Source organism: Eucalyptus grandis, chromosome 8, assembly GCF_016545825.1.
Source record: "Eucalyptus grandis isolate ANBG69807.140 chromosome 8, ASM1654582v1, whole genome shotgun sequence".
Lineage (NCBI taxonomy): Eukaryota > Viridiplantae > Streptophyta > Magnoliopsida > Myrtales > Myrtaceae > Eucalyptus > Eucalyptus grandis.
Genome location: NC_052619.1, coordinates 55,067,898 through 55,084,763, shown reverse-complemented (window position 1 = coordinate 55,084,763; position 16,866 = coordinate 55,067,898). Strand labels below are relative to the sequence as shown.

The 16,866-nt window shown below is 40.4% G+C and overlaps 2 protein-coding genes across 6 annotated transcripts; one reads left to right on the top strand and one right to left on the bottom strand.

The window, feature by feature from the left end:
• Positions 1–38: 38 nt before the first annotated feature.
• Positions 39–8,515, bottom strand: LOC104415085 (ISWI chromatin-remodeling complex ATPase CHR11). Its single transcript, XM_010026323.3, has 25 exons — positions 8,065–8,515; positions 6,973–7,098; positions 6,770–6,873; positions 6,153–6,265; positions 5,624–5,721; positions 5,305–5,484; positions 4,995–5,216; positions 4,383–4,517; positions 4,011–4,293; positions 3,854–3,927; positions 3,493–3,713; positions 3,312–3,399; positions 3,132–3,225; positions 2,858–3,046; positions 2,750–2,781; positions 2,539–2,615; positions 2,355–2,444; positions 2,189–2,258; positions 2,036–2,090; positions 1,903–1,961; positions 1,652–1,817; positions 1,032–1,210; positions 708–923; positions 477–584; positions 39–372 (listed from the first exon to the last, which is right to left on the bottom strand). Exons 1-25 carry the CDS (start codon positions 8,299–8,301, stop codon positions 355–357), a joined length of 3,234 nt encoding a protein of 1,077 aa, XP_010024625.2. The 5' UTR covers positions 8,302–8,515; the 3' UTR covers positions 39–354.
• A 2,274-nt stretch (positions 8,516–10,789) lies between these two features.
• Positions 10,790–16,403, top strand: LOC120287685 (lipase-like). Of its 5 annotated transcripts, XM_039300879.1 has the most exons (12): positions 10,790–11,141; positions 11,244–11,319; positions 12,098–12,177; positions 12,291–12,356; positions 12,521–12,568; positions 12,690–12,757; positions 13,060–13,132; positions 13,223–13,384; positions 14,910–15,104; positions 15,671–15,759; positions 15,923–16,038; positions 16,079–16,403. In XM_039300879.1, the coding sequence occupies exons 2-12, from the start codon at positions 11,247–11,249 to the stop codon at positions 16,174–16,176; spliced, it is 1,068 nt and encodes a 355-aa protein (XP_039156813.1). In that variant the 5' UTR covers positions 10,790–11,141; positions 11,244–11,246; the 3' UTR covers positions 16,177–16,403. The 5 variants fall into 5 exon arrangements, with proteins under 5 accessions (XP_039156813.1, XP_039156814.1, XP_039156817.1 ...); XM_039300880.1 differs by lacking the exon at positions 12,521–12,568 and having other exon boundaries at positions 10,791–11,141; XM_039300883.1 differs by lacking the exons at positions 15,923–16,038; positions 16,079–16,403 and having other exon boundaries at positions 10,791–11,141; positions 15,671–15,763.
• The last annotated feature ends 463 nt before the right edge of the window (positions 16,404–16,866 follow it).

Sequence of the window (16,866 nt, the reverse complement as noted above, 5' to 3'; positions counted from 1 at the left end):
TGATCTACAGCAAGAATAAACCCACAAGGCACCAGACAACCTGGAAAAGAACATGGTTTTCATTAGGGCCGACGACAAGCACCAATGTCACTGCTAAGGTATGTTAATTGAATAGAGCTCCACGGACCGGAAGCCGTTACAAGGGTCAAAATATGCGGCTGCCCTGGAGCTGGAAGTCATCGTTTGGTGTACAACTTGGAAAAACTACCGTACTAAGCAAATATTTTGTCTAATCGCTATATAATTACTATCCTTAACCTTCCACTGCAAATTTAAAAACTAGAGTAGACGGTCACAATGAGGGGATACAACATTAACTGACTCATGGAATACTTGTGCTCTGCCGACCTTCCTTCATTTCCTCCTCTTTCCCTGTGAGAGACCAATTGTTAGCTTCTGGGTGTCGGAGCTGAGTCCAATTGCTCCTACACAATATGAATATAAATAGCAATGGAAGACAGGAAAAGGGTACTTACCGAGCTGAGATAGTCATCCATGGAAGATTGCTTGCGCTTCCTTAGGGAACTTGGGCTCTCGTTGGCCTGCCTAGATGCGGCTCGTTTTGATGGCGTCATGCTCTGAGACTAAAAATCAAGAAAACAAATGGTCCGTTATAAATGGATGACACGCTTCTAGCATATTAACAACAGCACATTGGAGAAGAAGAAATGCCAGAGGGTGTCATTATCATCACGAGGGTTATCAACCTTGGCAAGCTTCTTCTCTTTACGGGCTTGTCTCTCCCTCTCGTCATATTCTTGATTTTCCTTCTCCACCAAGCGAATGAGTGTGTCACACCTCCGAGCAAGCTCTTGAGTTGTGCGAGATTTCACAAACCAGTCAAACCGAAATAGAGGTGATGTGCGGAAAGCTGCCTTCAGTTCATCCCAGTTTCCATACCCAAGCTTGTGCACCATGCATATCTGTGACAGTGAACCAGCAAAATCTTAAGGTTATATAGGACTAATACTTTTGGGAAGAACCTGTTTTGTGGTAACTGCACTTAAACACAAACAGGATAACATTCAGACCATGAACCGATCACATTCTTCGTTGTACAATTTTCCTTTGTTTTGACCATACTGAATCTTCAATTCCAGCCATGGATTCTTGTAGCGATCCAATTTCTTTCCAATAGCCTTCATGATCTCGTCTTTACGAGATATCCTAGCCTCTCCACGTTCAATATTTTTTATGATTCTATCATAATCTGCGAAGGATCCAGAAGCAATCAATAGACTCCCAAAAAAAAAAGAGAGAGGACACGTAAATAATTTCATGATGTTGCTGGAAGGTCACATACAAATCTGTTCTTATTAAACCAGATCGGAATTTACGGTCTGAAAGCAAGACTCACCGTGTAGTATTTGTTATAGGATGGGCCACTAATGAGTTAAGCCAGACCAGGCGATTCATAGTAAACCCCAATGGTTTCCAGTAAAACATTTAACATGGTATTGTTTGATCAACTAGTGCAACAAAAGTTTTTGCAGAGTTGTAACAGGTGTCCTCAGTAAAATGAAGAAATCTCCATTAATCAAGCTGAAGAAAGAGCATCTGGTGCCCTAATGTATGTCAAGACATTTCATATTTATCCCACATTAGCCACTCGAGGCCAAAATGGAAGAAATTGCCAAAGTAGGATACTCACCGTTCAATTCCTTGTATCTTTCTTTGAAAACCTTTGCATATCTTTCAACTTCCTCCTCTGTTTTACCTTCCATCTCAGAAGCAATACTCTTGATGTCATTCCGGCCATACTTTTCACAAGCTCTGATGAAGGTATTAAAGTCTCTTCTACTCCATGTCGAAAATCCCTAAGAATTACCAATTATAAGATATTAAGAAAGGCTCAACAGGAACATTATCCCACTAAACAAATATACACACTCAAGCAAGTACCTCTTCCAATAACTTCTCCTTTTCTTCCAGCTCTTCAGCTGTCAATGGATCTCCTACATCTGAAATTTAAATGCTTGGTTAGCATAGAATGACAAGATCCTTACTCAGAGAAACAAATGTGCAGCAGAAGTACCTTCAGTCTCATCCACGTCTATTGCATCTTTCATTTGATTCTTCTGATGTGTTTGCTGCAAAATCGAATACAAATAAATGTGTCAAGATCCAAGAACAGTTTCAAGCTAGAGGGGTAAATGCTAACAGAAAATGTTAAATCAACCATACCCACCATCAGATAGCGTACTTCTTTTTCATATAGCTCACTCAACCTTTGAGTGTTAAAAAACTGGAAGTCATGCCTGCAACAGAAAGTAAATCAAAAGATTATTACAGAAAGTCAGAACTGTCAGAACACAGTCCTCGTTCAAAGAGATGGCAGCTCAATAAACTCGTACAGTTGAGGCATGCGAGGAATTCGAGGCTCTTTGGGTTTTGCAGGTCCACCTTGCCGCATTGTTTGCTTAAAGTACTCAGATTCTGAGTAGCTAATTCAAGAAAAGAAGCCATCATATGATATAGTAAGGTGTGAAGGGAAAAAAAATTAGATGCGCAGAAACTTTAAAAAGAAAAAAACAGTACTTGCGCTTCCGCTCTCTTTTTGGAGGTTCAATCCAGTTCTCGCTGACGATTTTCTTAAAGTCAAACTTACTATCCTCCTGCATTAAGAAGCACCCAATTTAAGCCACCTAAACTACATAAATATGTTAGTACTGGAAGGGGAAAAAAAAAAATTAGGCCAGATGCAGATGCCACATATATTACTCAGTTATAGACCAAGGGTCAATTATACCTTTTCATCATCAAAATCATAGAGCTCAGCAGCTGCAATGAAACAGGGTAGATGTAAGCAACTCTGAGATTGGAGTGATAAAATGTTTTAAAGTTCCAGTATACTCACTGTCGTCCATCTTGAATTTGATAGCATCCTCTGTAAACTTCTTCATCTTGGCATCGAGCTCAGCTGTTGCTTCTTCTCCCTTGGCTATAATTCTATCAATGTCCTCGTCTGTAATGGTGCTATCCTTAGAACTGAAAACCATTTCTGCACCGAATCTAACCATTTGAAGAAGCTCATCTTTATTGACAGCTGCATGGAGCAAGGTACCAAAAGATCAGCGGCGCAATTTAGAAATCAGCACTATACTGAATGTACTAATTAAGCAACAGCTCACTTTTCTGCTCAGCCAATCGTCCTTGCTGAATCACCAAGGCATCAAGGGCAAGCTTTTTGTAGGCCCTCTCAATCACTTTCTCCTCAATAGTATACTATTTCACAAATCGTCACCATGTAATTAATACCAGAATAAATAGAAATAACTTCATTCAGAGTAATAGGGACAAGCAACACAAACCTCTGTGCAAAATCTAAACACTTGAACTTCCTTTTTCTGACCAATTCTATGTGCACGATCCTGTGCTTGCAAATCGACCTGTGGATTCCTGAAAGAATGAAAAGTCATAATAACATTAGCCAAAGAGGGGAAAAAAAAAGATGACATGATAGCTCAGGTAAAACTCAGAGGTAAGACCGACCAGTCACTGTCATAGAGAATGACAACATCTGCGGTAGCAAGATTAATGCCAAGACCACCAGCTCTTGTGGACAACAAGAATACAAACTTCTCACTTCCTGGCTTATTGAAAGCATCAATGGAAGCATCACGTTCTTCTCCACCTGTATTACCATCAATTCGACAATACAGGTACCCACGAAACATCAAGTAATCCTCAAGAATGTCCAGCAACCTTGTCATCTGAATATGGAACCAAGCCATCCACCAGAGTAAAGAATCAATCACATTGTAAATGATGTTCAAAAGAAGAGAACACAAATACAAGCACATCCTTATTTGACAGCACTCGTGAGGGAATAATGTTTCAAAGGTCACTTTACCTGTGAAAAAATAAGGACCCTAGAATCACGTTCTTTTAGTTTTGGAAGCAACTTATCCAAGAGAACCATTTTACCTGCAATTGAAATTAATAAACAAAGACATTAGCCACTATCTGATATGGAGGCACCACCGACTCCACATCAAACAAAAGCTGACCTGCATTAGTTATCAGATGATCTCCCGTCGTATAAGGAGGGCCCGGTTCAGCACCTTGAAAAAGGTATGGATGATTACAGCATTTACGCAACTGCATTGCTATATTCAAAAGACGCTTTCTTTCTCCACCAGCATTAACGACTTCTAAATCTTTCTGCAGTAACGCTCTGTAATAATGTTTTTGCATCTGAGACATGCCAACTTTCAAGATTGTTTCCTTCTTAGGAGGCAAACCTTTCTCTACATCTGACTTCAACCTTCGGAGGAGAAAGGGCCGGAGAACCTTAATATAGAAAAATGAAAAGTAAGAAATCATATAAAGACATCAGTTGTTCCCCCAAAAAAAAAAAAAAAAAAAAATTTCAGGCCTACCTTATGAAGTTGTTGGACAACTTCCTGCTGATCATTGTCACCAGAAATTTGAAACCATTCATCAAAAGTTTCTGCCGAACTGAATATTTCTGGAAGCAGAAAGTTCAGAAGAGACCACAGCTCATGAAGATTGTTCTGTAGAAAAAGAACAATAGCAGCATCCTTAGAAACAGCACTTCATCGAAATTTGGAAGAAGGAAACCCAATGCAAAAAGAACCAATCTTGGTAGAAATGTTGAGCAGATTCAAGCAATTAACTCTAGTAAAATCTACTCAACATACTACAGAGGAAGAACTAAAAATTGATTAAGATTTGATAGTTTCTATGGCGTGTCGTAAAATTAAAAGCTATATTTCCCCATCACAGTAGCTTGACTTGGAGACATAAAGGGAGAAATAACCTATATTTCCACAATCATCCAATGCAAATTTGCTACACATTAGATATATACAATGTACCAATCAAGTTTTACTACTCAAGGCACCTTCTCCTAAAGCATGCAGAGATTTTTTATTTTTTTTGGGGTCGAAAAATAACCTAGAGGTTACCAGGAGGTCAATAATTAAAAAGCAATTTTCTCAAAGCTTCCAAAGCCACAGTAAAGTATGTACCTGAAGTGGTGTACCAGTGATGAGAAGACGATAGTTGGTATTATACAGCCTCATCGTTTTCGAAAGTAGAGAATTTTCGTTCTTGATTCTGTGAGCTTCATCAATTATTATAAATCGCCAGCTAAATCGGCGCAAGGCAGACTTCTCTTTAATTGCCATCTCAAAACTGGTGACACATACATCAAACTTCCCAGCAGCCAATAGTTCATCACGTATATACCTCTGCAGCAGTGGAAAAGCGTTACATTAATTACTCTTCTAGGCATTTGTATGTAACATAAAAGTGAGCAACAGTGCATCAAAGCTATACCCTTTCTTCTGGATTACCAAGGAACTTTACAGCACGGAGAGTTGGGCAAAAGCGGCGAATTTCATTCATCCAGTTACCCAGAGTCGACTTTGGAGCAACAACCATGTGAGGACCAGTAATTCCTCTGAACTCATGAAGATAGCCCAGTAATGAGATAGTCTGCAGCGTCTTTCCGAGACCCTGAGACCAACCAATATCAGGTACCATAATAAAAAAAAGATCACTGCATGATTACTCATGAGCTGAACGGGCGATATAAGTCAAGCTCAAAGTCAAATTAAAAGGTTATCACATCTAAATGCTACAGCCTGTGACCTACCATTTCATCTGCAAGTATTCCATTAATGCCATTCTCATACAATCTTATGAGCCAATTCAATCCAGCAAGCTGGTAATCCCTCATCTTCCCTTGTATACCTGCAAAAAAAGCATAAAAATAGAACTTAAGAAAGCAGTGAACTTATGTTTGCTGGAGATATCTTTTTGGCAAGATAACTGCATAAATCAGAGCAAAACAGAATCTCTCTAGAGCAAGACGACAACACAATAAAGGGTGTCCCCAGTGCATGAGGTTCCTGTCTAGACAAGGGCTGGGAAGGGATGTCAAAAACCTCTACTTAGTCAAAACAAAAGAATGTGCTTGGGGCATGCTAACTGTTAGTGATAAGGAATCATGTCAACAACAAGAACATTTACAATCCCACATTACCTAGCATTCAGCAAACATTACAGCTTCTACATGTCAAAGCAGGAGCACAGGAGAGATATACACAGCAAAGACTACCCTTTCAATCAAACGAGAGAGAGAGACAAAGAGAGAGAGAGAGAGAGAGAGAGAGAGAGATTACAAGAGGGTTGTGTCACCAGCCGCGTGTTTCCTGTACCAGACAAGCCATCTTCTTCCTCCTTAAGACATTCTTCATCCTCTTCCTCTTCAGTTATTTTAGATTCATGACGGCCCCTACACGTTAAGCAAAGAAAAACATCACTGAACAAACATGAATGCTGAATGCAGAAATGGTCTGGGAAATGATGACTTCAACTTCACAAACATTTTTTCTCAACTTTTAAGCATGAGCAGATGTTTATTTGTCCATTGGGAGAGAACAATCAATATAAGGTTATGATTGAACATTGTTCATTTGCATAAATGTTAGCAAATCTCAATTCCCTTTCAATATGGAACCTTAACACCAAATGTAACTGAAAGTATAGCCAGAGTTACCCACTGGACTGTAGGCACCTTTCCTCTAAAGTATTCTGGCATTAGGCAATTATTAATGTATAGCAAAAGGTCCATCAAGGATCAAACAAAGCTTTCAGTCCCAGTTAAGCAACTATGAAGTATGAAGAAAGTTAGGACCAATGCAGAAATTGTTCAGCAGGCAGTCAAAAGGAACATATGAACGAGAGATCGTATCTGCAATGCACAAAAAACAGAGAGAATTGTCATTGGTAACAGTACCTTCCTTTGATCTTCTGCGCAGCAGACTGGTTCCCTTTGGCAAAATGAGCAAAAATCTCAGTTTGCTGCAGGAGATACTTCAACCGCCCTTTTCCCTTATTATTCTTGTAAAATTATTTCAAAAACAAGAAATTTGACTGTCATAATCTATACACAAGCTTGAAAAAATGCAAGAAAGAATCATTTTTATAATGGAAAGGCACCATATCAGCATCAATAGCGGCATTTTGCTGATCCAATATTTCCTGAATCTTCTGCTTCTTCAACTTTTGCATATCACGAAGCCTGGCCTTCTCACGCTTGCTAACTTCTGTTTCACCATTATCTTCCTGCGGAATGAATGGGGAAAAAGAATGCAAAAATAAATAAGTAGTGGCAACGCTTCTGATCCTCACTGAGTCATACTTCCAAGTATCTAACAACATTTCAGATGTATGGAAGCACTTGCCAACTCAAGAAGTCATGTGTATGTAAAGACAGAAGCAAAGCAAGATAAACAAGCTCTGTTCGCCATCGTTTCCCACTTTGTATATGGTGAGAGGTGATTGATGAAGCTTTCAATCACAAGGAAATGTTGAAATGAAAGGGGAAAACCCGAGTCATCAGTTTCAAATATAAGAAACATGAAAAATTGCAGCTCTGCCCAGGTACGCCACCCATGGAGACGCAAAATCAACCAACCAACCAGGAAAAAAAGAAAGAAATAAAATAAAATAGGCAGAAATCCCTCTCAAAGGCATAGTTTTTGGCATGCACAACATGAAGGTTGAACACCATGCCTTCACTATGAGCGAGGGACACTCTCAACTTCCACTCTTCTTCATCCAACCGAGAGTATGGCAGAAAATAATAAACCCCAAACAAAGAGCAAGAAACAAGTTCACCTCGAAAATGCTTCAACTCTTGTGCTAATTTAACCTTACAGTACATGTATCTATACGTATATACTTTTGTATTATTAGTGTTCATTCTGCGTAATTCAATAGTAAAGCGGAGGATCAATACAGCAAGCGCCAGTCTGCAGAAACGAATGCAGTAAAAGAATCACGAGAGACCACTAGAAACTTGTCTCGAGTGTCTCAACATCCTCGGTCGAAATCCACGCTCATTCTACAACTTCCAGAAAAACTCGCATTCAAACACGAAGCACAAATCCACTTCCTAGCGCAAAACACCAGAGAGACCTACAACCGCACCGGACCCCCGCAAACCCTAGCAAGCAAACGAGAGATCCGGCGCCGAAATTCCCAACTAATCCAGTAAAAGAACAAACAGGAGCAGACGAGCAACCGGACCTCATCGTCGTCCTCCTCCTCCTCCTCGGCCTCGCCATTCTCGTCGGCGTCGTCGTCGGCGGCGGCGGGAGGGGCGGCGTCGTCCTCGTCGGCGGAGCTGGCGGAGCGGGCGACGGCCTCGAGCTCCTCCTCGTCCTCCTCGTTGACAGGCTCGTCGAGCTGCGGCTGCTCCTCCTCCTCGGACCCGTCCGACAGGGCCTCGTCGGAGGACGCCTGATGCCTCGAGGGCCGCGCCATGGCGATCGGTGCTGAAGGCCTGCCTCCGGCGGAGATCGGCGGATCGATCGAGGTCGTCGCTGCTCGTTCTAGAGAGAGGGAGAGGCCGAATCGAAATCCGAAGCGACGATCGGAATGAAAAAGGGGGCGGAGGCGGAGGAGCGGGTCGTTCGATCGGAGTCGGTGTCCGAAAATGGAGGAAGCGAGAAGGGGGAGGAGGGTTTGCGCTTTTTCGTAATTTTGTATTAAATAGTCCCTTCGCTTTTATTATGATTTTTAATTAGGTTGGCCTCTTTTATTCCGGCTTTTTTTTTTCTTTATTCGGTTTCGTTATATGCGACAGGGTGCGAAAATTTCCCGCCAGTCAGAGTCGGGGGGAAATGTAATTTCGTTTCCCGCCGCGGGAATCAAAGCTGGCGCTGGCCGGCGCGCGGGATGGACCCGCGGCTCGAGGATCAGCGGGGTGGTTCGGCCTCGCCTCGCCGCCGTGACGGATCACAAAAAGAAAGAAAAAGGATGATCATTGTGCTACGATTACTCATTCTTAGTATTATCGTAAGTGTTCGGTTTGAGAAATAAATTGTCAGCCTATTTATATGTGTATGACCTATCATCGTAGATAGTATCAATGTATTGAAAGTTTGGAAAAAAATTATAAATGCCTCAAATACTAACAAATCATAAATTCACTTTAGATATGATTTGAAATTATGAACCCATACCTCAAAGATCGTGTGACCCCTTTATGACTGAGTTACCATGATTGGGGGTGGGCTACTGTTCATTCTTAAAAAAGAGTGACATATGAATCGATTTTGTGCTTATAAAGTTTGACCTAGGTTACACAAGCAATTCATTTTATTTGTACTATGTATGAAGGAAAAGACTTGAAGATTGGTGTCTATGGAATTGATCAATTTATTCTCCACAATTATTTTTCTTCAATCTCGCTCTTTTCTTAACTTCCACGTGTTTAGTGTACTAATTTTGCTACATTTTTATAATATTCCCCTACCAATGTAAATTTGCGAGAGCTACTAAATATAGTGCACACCACACATTGATATTCTTATTTATATTATCAATATAAGCTAAACACGAAATAAATAAAAAAGAAAATTCAAATTCTTTGCATTCTTAAAATGTACATCTATGATATTTTGTCCAAGGATACGAACTCATATCATATTCTTTTACATGTAAAGTCTTAATTTCCCGATGTTCATTCTACTATTATATACAATTGATCAATTATGATGCGATGATAGTATGATATTAAAGGCAGTGATTGATTTTAAACGTACTCATGTTATAAATAGATCGTGTATTTTAGACAAAGCAACTCAACTCAAAATTCTAGAAGTATATTTATGTTAAAAAAGTATAAACTACCACATCTGACTCGACATAAGTATTTATGCGAAGTGGGTGATACGAACTCTGGAGAGGGCGCAACAATTGGGTATTCCAAGCTTGGTGACCCAACCTTACCTTGTACATACATAGATGGAGCAATTTCGACGAATAACCTTTAAGCGAAGTGGAATCCGAGAAAGGGCTGAACAAAAAAAAGAACCTATTAGGCTATTACTAGTGCAGCGGACTCCCTCACTGAAGAAAGAATGCCCACAAAAATTAACGTGGAGAGCTCGTGAAGCCGCTCATCCTTGGTCGGCTCGATCGCGGGAATTTGGAGGAACAACCATGGCCTCGTCACGGATGGCTTCATTGAGGAAACCCATGCTGATGCCACCCTTGTCGTGGAAACCGAAAGAGACGCGAGCTGCAGGAGCACAAGGCATTGAACTTTCCTCAGACAATCTGTCAGAGGTGGAATGCTTGGCGGGTCAGATGGAAGCTCCATGGATTGTTCGGACCGTTATCAATGATCGTGGATCTCTCTTGGGCCAGCTGCCAAATGTTAATGTCATCTTTGAGACCAGAGAAACTAACTAGGTTGCGAATTGGGTTGCAAAGACCCACAGAATAAGCTCCCTTCCACCTCCAATGGATTTTCAAACCTTCTCATTCCTTTTAGTCGATTTTATGTCTTGATTTTGGAAACTCTTATTATCCATCTTTCAATTAGCAATGGAAGTCGTATTATTATAGAAAAAAAATCAACGTAAGTACAACGAGAACATCAAAAATTAATACTTACGACAAGTCACCCACTTCAACTCTCTTTCAAAAAAATAGAATTGATTCCGTGATTTATGATCAAGATCTGCCGCTAATTACTCAAGTTTAATTACATTCTTTTCAAATTTGAATGATTCGAGTCATTAGATTGATTCGAGCTTAAATTCGAAAATAATCGTCCGAAGTAGTACTTGCGTTTTCATATACCTCCACGAATATTAACATTAATTTCAGTGTATTTTTTGGGAATATTCTAGTTTGAACCAAGCCGCGAGTCAGAGTGCTGACGTGGAGAAATCATACGGAAGCTCCAAAAGAGAGAAAGATGGAAACCCCAAATTTGTCTGGAAGCAGAAGAAATCGGCCGCGCGGTCATTCTCAACGCCCCCCGATTTCAGATGAACTTCCTTCCTTGCCCTCGCGCGACCGACGAAATCACCGAACGCGGACACCGAATATGCCGGCCACCCGAAGAAGATCACGAGGGCAAATCAGGAAAGATGCGTAACTTCGTCGTCGTCCTCCGCTTCCCTTCGCCCCCGACGAGTCGCTGCGGCTCTCAATCGCCATAATAAAAGTCCACGAACGACGCCGCGACAGACCAGAATCGAGTTTCGAATTCGAGCGACGCGGACGAGAATCTCGCGATCTCTCTCTCTCTCTCTCGCCGTGCCATCCGAGCCGTTTTGATCACGTGTGATTGATTGCGTACATGAAAGGTGCAGAGATCGGAGGTTTTTTTTTTTTCCGGCGCGATTTCGTGTTTTTTTTTTGTTTTGTCCTTTTCTCGACGACGCTGTTGGATCCGTTTTCTCTTGCAGGATATGGAGCGGAGCGGGTCGTGGTTGAGGGCGATGGTTGTTCTGACGTGCTTGGTTGCCGCAAGCGGGGCGAGAGGTAATTGCAATTCGCGTTCGCGCATCAGTTAACTGCTCTGATTCTCCGATGGGGAGTTTTGATTGTCAGAAGGCGCAGATAGACAGGCGCTAGGATTGAGTGCGTCGGTTTCTGAGCACGGACAGCGAGATTTGTATTGTGAATTTAAGGAATTAGGCATTTCAGGGTTGGGGAAATCGTTGACTGCGTCGTGGAGCTGGAGTATCTGATTGAATGGGGCAAAACTATAGCCATGTGATCCCTCTGGTGTACAATTGGGTGTTTTCAAAGCATATAAAGGACGAGCGTTGAGTTGTACTTGGTTGGTTCTGTTAAGCCCTTAGATGACCAAGTTGGATCAATGCCACACCTGGAATAGCGTCAGATTGATTGAATTTCCTTATATTTGTTCGATGCAAATCTCACTCTGCTGTTTCTACTTTGGAGAAAAAAATATGTTGACCATCTTAAGAGTGATCGAACATTGGCTATTCAGCTTGTGTTCGGTTATGGACCGTAGCCTATAGGTTTTCGTGGAGTAGCTTTGTGGGAAAGTGGAGCGTTATGTTGTTTATGTATTCCCCCTTGATCACATTGGATTTTGTAAATACCTCTTCAATTCACGAAGGACTGCAAAGACATACTGAATGTTGTTTCGAGTTGATGTTTCCTTAAAGTGTTCCCCTCACTTGATTTGTCATAATAGCTTGTTAGAGTCATAAGAAACTTGATTCATTGCTTGTGATTGAATGAGTGTGATCGCATTTCAATCCAAAATTTTATCTACTGGTAAATGCAGAGCTTAAAGTGAGGTCCAGGGCTCATAAAGCTATTTACAATCACACTCTTGCCACGATATTGGTGGAGTATGCATCAGCTGTAAGTGTTCTTTAAAACAAATTTCGCATTTGCCTAGAACTTCTCATTACGCATCAGGTTTCACCATTTCAATACAATACAATTGTAAATTAATGCAAAGCTTTTTATTGCAGGTTTACATGTCAGATTTGACAGAACTTTTTAGTTGGACATGTCCTAGATGTGATGGAAAGACCAAGGTAATTTGACTACTTTTTAATGTAGCATTGTTGCTAAGGTTGCATTAAGAATGGATCTTTAGTACTAAATACCCAATTTTTCAAGATGAGATTTTGTGGGCATATGCTGCCTCGTCTTATGAGCTTCTGAACTGGTTATTAATGCCTTTTTGATATGAAAGCAGGGATTTGAAGTCATAGAACTAATAGTTGATGTTCAGCACTGCTTACAGGTATATAAATCGTTTTACAGTGGCCTATCAATTGGACGCTTGTGATGCCTATATGTTTGAATTGCATCTAATTGGTTGTCTCTATTTCTAAACTATTTTATATATATATATATATATATAGGCATATGTTGGGGTGGCCAAGGACCTTAATGCTATGGTTATAGCTTTCAGAGGTACCCAAGAACATAGGTATGCATGTTAACTTTTGCAATTCCTCCCCTTACAATTGACATGCAAAGGATTTGATCAAAATTTAAGCTAAGAAGAGCACCCTCAGTGAATGCTTACACAAGGCACATGGGACTGCCATCCATACGAACAGAAAAAGGGTGAATCATTTCCACCAAGACACGGAAGTTACTTTCTTGTAATTTCAGATGGAGTCACGAGGAGATCACATATTTCACTAATTTTGTTCTGTTAAAAATTCTGTCACGTCTCTTTATAATTCGAGCTTTTTAGTTAGTGATTGCTTCTATTTATGTCTACAGCATACAAAATTGGGTTGAAGATCTCTACTGGAAACAGCTTGACATAAATTACCCTGGCATGCCTGGTGCTATGGTGAGTTCTAGAGATGATAAGCCTCTCACAACCTGTGGATGCTTCTGATTTGGATTGAGTTACAGTCTTACTCTATTGATTATTGCTTAGGTTCATCATGGATTTTATTTTGCTTATCACAATACGACAATTCGACCTGGTATTTTGGATGCTGTTACAAGAGCCAAGGATTTATATGGAGACATCAACGTCATGGTGACAGGACATTCTATGGGAGGGGCTATGGCATCTTTTTGCGGACTCGATCTTGTGGTAAGATAAATTGAAAAACTGCTATGCCTGGGACTTGTGAATTTTATTTGTTTCTTTTCTATTGTGTTCTTTCAACTATTCAGTTTTGGTCTGTTAGGAGTTATCTGGAATTCTTGCCAACTCTACCTTGAAGTTTCTAGACTCTTAAAGTGGATCTTGAACATTCTATGGCTCTCATATTTGTATTTACAATTCGTCATACATAGCATCTTGTTTTATTATGTTTTTGTTAGATCAATCCATAGACATAACACAAGCAGAATGGGGTGCACACAGTCTTTACGCGAACCACCAATTATCGAAGTATCTAGTTATGTGAATTGAGTCATACATTAAGCTTTGTAGCTTCGAGTTGGTTGATTACTTAAATGTGGTGGGTAAAGACATCCAACTATTCCTTACAAATTTCACTTGCTGTAAACTTTATGGGATTGTTGATATGTTTATGGTTTGGACATATAACTTCTTTAGGCACTTGAAGCTCAAATTTTATGTCATGTAATCTTAAAGTGCTAATGCATTTTAAGATAGATTATATATCGATCCCAAGTTTGTGGTTCGTGCTCTGTTGCCGTCTGTCTCTCTCTAGTCAAATGAAGCAGCTCCTCTTCAGTTAGACTACTGGGCTGGAGCCAATTCTAAGATGTCCAAATCATGCCTTTTTGTCTCAGCTTTGTTAAATAGAGTGGCCCAGTGTACTTTTCTAGGCACCTGTTGTGGAACTGGTACCAGAAATGGTACCCACCCCAAAGTCATGTCCGATTGTTCTCTCTCCATGACAAGTAGTGATTTTTTTGAGAGTCAAACATTCATGTGGCCTATGATAGAATCATTGGTTGCATAAACTTTAGACTATACCTTTTCTGGAAGTACTAGTAGCAAGCATAACATTTTGTCCTAACACAAATGATTTTAAAATTTTACTTTTGCTTTCTGGTTTCTTGCTGAAAATTGTTCTATATTCGATTGTGACAGCATGCCCATGCATTGTGGCCCTTCTTTTTTTCTTTAGTTTCTCCTTTGCTATTTATGACTGTAAGTTTTGGAGTTCAAGGGGCATTTTCACCACGAACCTGGAATTTTTTGTTTATGCTATTAGCAGAATGTGGCTCACACCACCAGCATCCAATTGCTTCTTGTGGCAGCATGTAAATGTGCCTCGATTGTGAATTCACCCCAATCCCACTATTCCATATTGTTAACATCTTTTCTTGAAGCTGAGGGTGGAGTTGGTTTTATTGTGGGTGTGGGGTTTGGTGTTGGGGAAATTGTGGATGGGAACTTGACAGGGCAACGCTAAACCTTCAAACCTTATGGAGAGAAAGGGCTTCTCTATTGTTCACCATTGTATGTGAAATGTGATATATGGTTTTTGATCCACTGTTTTTTTCGCCCATCCTGACAGTGCCATTGACATATTAACATTCAAGTTATTTGGCTGTCTAATTTTGTGTGCTGAAGCTGTTTTTTTCCAGACCAGTATTCGTCTGATCTACTTATATAACTGGGGACACATCATTTCCAGGTCAATCATGAAGCACGGAATGTTCAGGTTTTAACATTTGGACAACCTCGTATTGGCAATGCAGTGTTTGCATCTTGCTACAGTGACCATGTGCCAAATACAATACGTATTACTAATGGACATGATATTGTGCCTCATTTACCTCCATACTATTCTCGGTTCCCGCAGAAGACTTACCATCACTTCCCTAGGGAGGTAAGGCTTTGATCTTAATGGGATATCATCTAAATTATGGGAAGTTGTCACTGACTGACTTCAATGTTTGCTTTGGATTTCTTCCAACCTATCTAACCAAAGTCTCTTTTCTTCTGACGATGTATGTACTCTCTTTTTCAGCTTATAAAAATTAACTGTTTTGTTTTTTTTCATCTTCATAGCAAAGCAGGGTAGTCCGTAGTGCTCATAACTTTTCAGAAATATTTGAGTAATTCTCATTCCTGCAAGAGCCATCATGAGTTTTTTCATACTGATTTTAAAGTTTAAGATGCGTAATAATGTTTGCTATATACTCTCTCTCTTCCTGATGGCTGATAACCTAGTCTTAACCTAGTCTGAAGCTTTGTGCAATCATACACAATTTAATTATTGTTTGTCTACTAGTGCTTGTGATCATTGGCGACTAGCTCAAAGACAGTCACGGATAAACATATTGATGTGAGATAATGCGAAAATGATTTGATTCCACCTGCTTCTCTGGTGGCTACTCATAATCTTTTCGACGTCAATGTTCACATGTAATTGGAATGTTCCCTTTGTTGTAGGTATGGCTCTATAATATAGGATTTGGTAGTCTGGTTTATCAAGTTGAGAAAGTTTGTGATAGCTCTGGAGAAGACCCATCATGTAGCAGGTAATGAGGTAGTTTTGGCTGTGGCTACTTGTTCAAGCAATTAGTTTGTGGATTTGTCATGCTGGACACAATAGTCATGTGACAGGCCAGCTTGTTCTAGAGAATGTCAGTCCTTTGTTACCAGGGATATATGTGGACGACTGATGAGAGTGCGTCTCTGCAGATCAGTAACTGGTAACAGCCTCGCAGACCATTTAGTCTACTATGGCGTGGGATTAATGGCTGAGACATGGGGATCGTGCAAAATTGTCAAGGATGCACGATTGAAGGAATATGGAGGTGAAGATGTCAAAGGATGCACGATTGAAGGAATATGGAGGTGAAGATGTCAAAGGAAATTTTATGCTTTCTAGGAATCCTTCTGCTTCTACATTGAGGCTGCCTTCAGACTCTGATGCCAAGAGCAACTTCAGTTAAAATGCTTCTGGGTCGGCACCTCATTTCTCAAAAATCATCAAGGACCTCTGTGATGACGGTCATGAAATGCATTCCATCGATCTGTTGTCCATACCCATCACAAGATGCATAAGAGCTCTACTCAAATTCACTCTGAATGTAAATAGCATGAAGTTGAATGTGTCATCCTTGTAAATACAACTCCATGACTTCCATCGAATGAATGCATTAACAAGTTTACGTCTCAATCTGATCTTGGGCCTATGGCTTTGTTTCCCAGACTCAACTGGTTTTGTAAGGTGAAGCAAAGAGTGCCTTGGGAGGCCACTTGTCCATGTGTGACGTTACCTTCTACTATAGGCACATTCACTAAAGACTTCTTGGCACAAGTACTTCAACTGTTTCCTGGCAGGAAGTTATGCAGATTGACTGCTAAATCAAGCCATCTTGAAAACAGATGATGACCTTGTATCGCATCATTTCCACCGGCAACCTTTGCTAAATCTCAACTTTTAGAGGTAAACAATTTAGATCATCTTGGCTTTTTGGCATGAAACGCTGATTAGCCTTTGGAACGAGAGTGTAAGCTTTTACCTTCATTTTTTCTGATATACAGGAATTATCATTAGTGGAAACCCGAATAATTAAATCTCCTTCATCGTTTAAATGGATATATTGCTAATTATGACCCCCAAAGCACATTGTGCGAGA